Raw genomic sequence first — 2,878 nt, forward strand, 5'->3', positions numbered from 1 at the left:
TCGGTTCACAGGTCAGTCCTTGTGTTTTGTGTGCCTTGTTCCTGTCTCACACAGCTTTGACTTGAGCAGAACCAAAATGCGATGGCGTGAGCCTGATGCCTGTGAGATGACGTTAAATACTCACTCCGAGGAAGGGGTTTGGTTATGGTTGGGGCCAGGTTGCTTTATTGGAATATTTATTTTCTTTCAAGGAAAATGAGCCCAGCAGTAGGGGTCTTGCAAATGAAAACTAAGTTAAAATTGGTGGGGCAGCCTAAGTAAAGGCAATGTGATGACCTGTCAGGATGTGCGTTTGCTTCTTTGTTTTTCTTTGACCTGTAGTAATGTTTTAGACTTCTTTTAGAACTTCCTTCAACCTGAACTACTTCCTGGACTTCACAGGTTTGTAAAGATAGGACTGCTACTTAGTTTGATGGGGAATTCCATGAGTTTGGGTGTTTGGCTACTAAATATCAGTTGCTCTCTGGACCACATAGTTACCGGTGATACCGGGAGGACATTTTCTTGCTTTGCATGCATTAAAGCAGGACAAGAGCCACACATCTCAGCCAAGTGTTTGTCCTGCAGCCTCCCATAACTCCGAAAAGGGCTTTGACATGAATGTGGATACATTGTAATATAAGTGCTTTATGAAATTCTTTTCTGTTATGCTCTCTTCATAGCAGAGTCTCTGAATAAAAGCTTGATGTGGTGATACACAACAGAATACCTGAACGTTAGGTCCTCGGGAAAGAAGTCGTGGCTTTCAGTATCTTATTTGTGGTTTATAACTGCTTTACTTGACCGTGTCATAAACTGAGTTCTGCTCTTTTTGCTCCTAGGAACTGCTCCAAACGCTCTGAGACAGCCGTACCTCTGGCTGACCATGATTTTATCAATTGCCATCTGCTTACTTCCTGTAGTGGCACAGCGTTTCTTATCAGCGTCAGTTTGGCCTTCGGAAAGTGATCGAGTGAGTAGTTATTTCCGTTAGTTTGGCTTGCCTTTACTCCTTTGCTGTGAAGCAGTTCAGGGATGCAAACGTTTCAGGTTATTTCCGCAGACAGTAAAGGCAGGCAGGCTGTGCTCCCTTGTAACCTGTGCACTGCTCTGTCTCCGCATGCGTGAAGATTCAGCGGCATCGCAGGAAGTACCTGGCGGAGGAGCAGCAGTGGAGGCGCAGGCAGAGCGCTTTTCGCCGGGGGGTGTCCACCCGTCGCTCTGCGTATGCCTTCTCCCACCAGCGGGGGTACGCCGACCTGATCTCCTCCGGGCGCAGCATACGGAAGAAGCGGGCTCCGTTGGACGCGGTCCTGGGCAGCAGCGTGGCAGCGGGCAGAGACGCTCGTGAAGCAAGCTGATGTACTGCGTCTTGAGCAGAACTCATACAATTGCACAAAAAGTCTTTTTTTAACAAGCTCAGGATGTTTTTTTAACCAAATGGCACAAGGATGGGAGGACTTTTATGTTTTATCACAGGACTTCTGGGTCTGGGCTGCTGGAAACACAGAAAGGCCAAGAGTTCCCTGCGGAGCCACTAATCCTTGCGCAGCTGATTTGTGTTTGTTGTGGAAGTGGAGGATGTGTGCGCTAGGGTATGAAAACCCAGCACTGTCATTTTTTTGTTAGTGATGCCTGGAGTTGCAAACTTTTTCCACATTGTAATAAGATGTTGGTAGAAAACTGCAGCTACATTTCATATTTTGTCTTCGAAAACAAACTGCTAAGCAGCAGTCACCTCGAGTGCGCCGTTTCATTACATTGCAGAGTGATCATGGCAAATCAGATGATCAGCCTCTTGAGAAGGCCCTGGACGTTCTCACCTGAGCTTGTGCAGCTGAGATTCAGATACGTCTGGTGACAAACGCTGCTCAGTGTCAGTTTTTATCAGGAATTCTGTCACTTCTCCGTGTGGTTTCTGCTCCTTCCTTTCTTCAGCAGTTGGCTACAGGTTGCTGCACTGCATCTTGTCAGTGGAACGATGCCCGTTGTTCCTTTCACGGCCACTTCCCTGATCGTCCCTGCAGCAGAGATCCCAGGCAGTAGTGACCACAGCTTTTTTCTCACTTGCTCTCAGTTCCTCTGCCTCTCTCTCGTGTGTGTGTCTGCTTACCCAGCGTATTTGTGAACAGAACTGTCTGATCTCTGGGAAGCTGCCCTCGGAGCTGGCACAGGGTTGTTCATTTCAGCTGTAGATGCAGCAGTCAGTAATGGGTAACTGGAACACAGTCGCTCGTGACTGGAACGTGTTTCACTTGCTACTGAGTCAGTTCTTACAGTGTAAAAAGGGTTTATATGAGAGTCTCTTTGCATTTGCACATACGTGTACACTTCAAGCTGAGATGTATGGGTGTATGAAAGTTTCACTTGTATCTACTTCAGGCTCCCAGAATGAGATTGGTGACTGAAATGGTTTTATAGTAAAAATCATGTTATGCAGCTCTTGTTTAATGGAATGTACATTTCAAAATTTTAATGCAAATAAATATCCTGAAGTTTACAGCTTCTCGTCTTCTAAGCGCGTGGGTAAAAACCAGAATTGTGAGGAGCGTTTTAAGTAGGAAGCGGAGATAACTCATCTCTCATTGAGAGGGATGGGGTTGGCATTTTAAAAAAGAAAAAAGAAACAAAGCCTGCCACTTGTCGGGCTCCAAAACCAGGTTACCGTTAAATGCTAGGTATGTCGGTGGAGGGATGTGCGCATACTCCTATTTCTACGGAGGGCTGGCATGGCAGGGACCTCACAGACCGTATTTAAGCGGCGGCGGCGGGACCCAGCGCCCTCCTCGGGGCGGGGCCGAGCGGCTGATGCAAGGCGGCGGCGCGTTGGCTCAGCGCGGCGGAAGCGCGGTGATGCCACTTCCCGCGGGGTGCGGCAGTGCGGTCATGGCGGCGGAGG

The 2,878-nt window shown here is 48.1% G+C and overlaps 1 protein-coding gene across 1 annotated transcript in view; it reads left to right on the plus strand.

The window, feature by feature from the left end:
* Positions 1–1,340, plus strand: part of ATP8B1 (ATPase, aminophospholipid transporter, class I, type 8B, member 1) — a 14,842-nt gene extending 13,502 nt beyond the window's left edge. Inside the window, exons 26-27 of the mRNA XM_010193525.1 lie at positions 804–952; positions 1,110–1,340. Coding sequence (XP_010191827.1) covers positions 804–952; positions 1,110–1,340 — 380 coding nt within the window. The remainder of the gene's footprint in view (positions 1–803; positions 953–1,109) is intronic.
* The last annotated feature ends 1,538 nt before the right edge of the window (positions 1,341–2,878 follow it).

Source organism: Mesitornis unicolor, unplaced genomic scaffold, assembly GCF_000695765.1.
Source record: "Mesitornis unicolor isolate BGI_N332 unplaced genomic scaffold, ASM69576v1 scaffold25131, whole genome shotgun sequence".
Classification (NCBI taxonomy): domain Eukaryota; kingdom Metazoa; phylum Chordata; class Aves; order Mesitornithiformes; family Mesitornithidae; genus Mesitornis; species Mesitornis unicolor.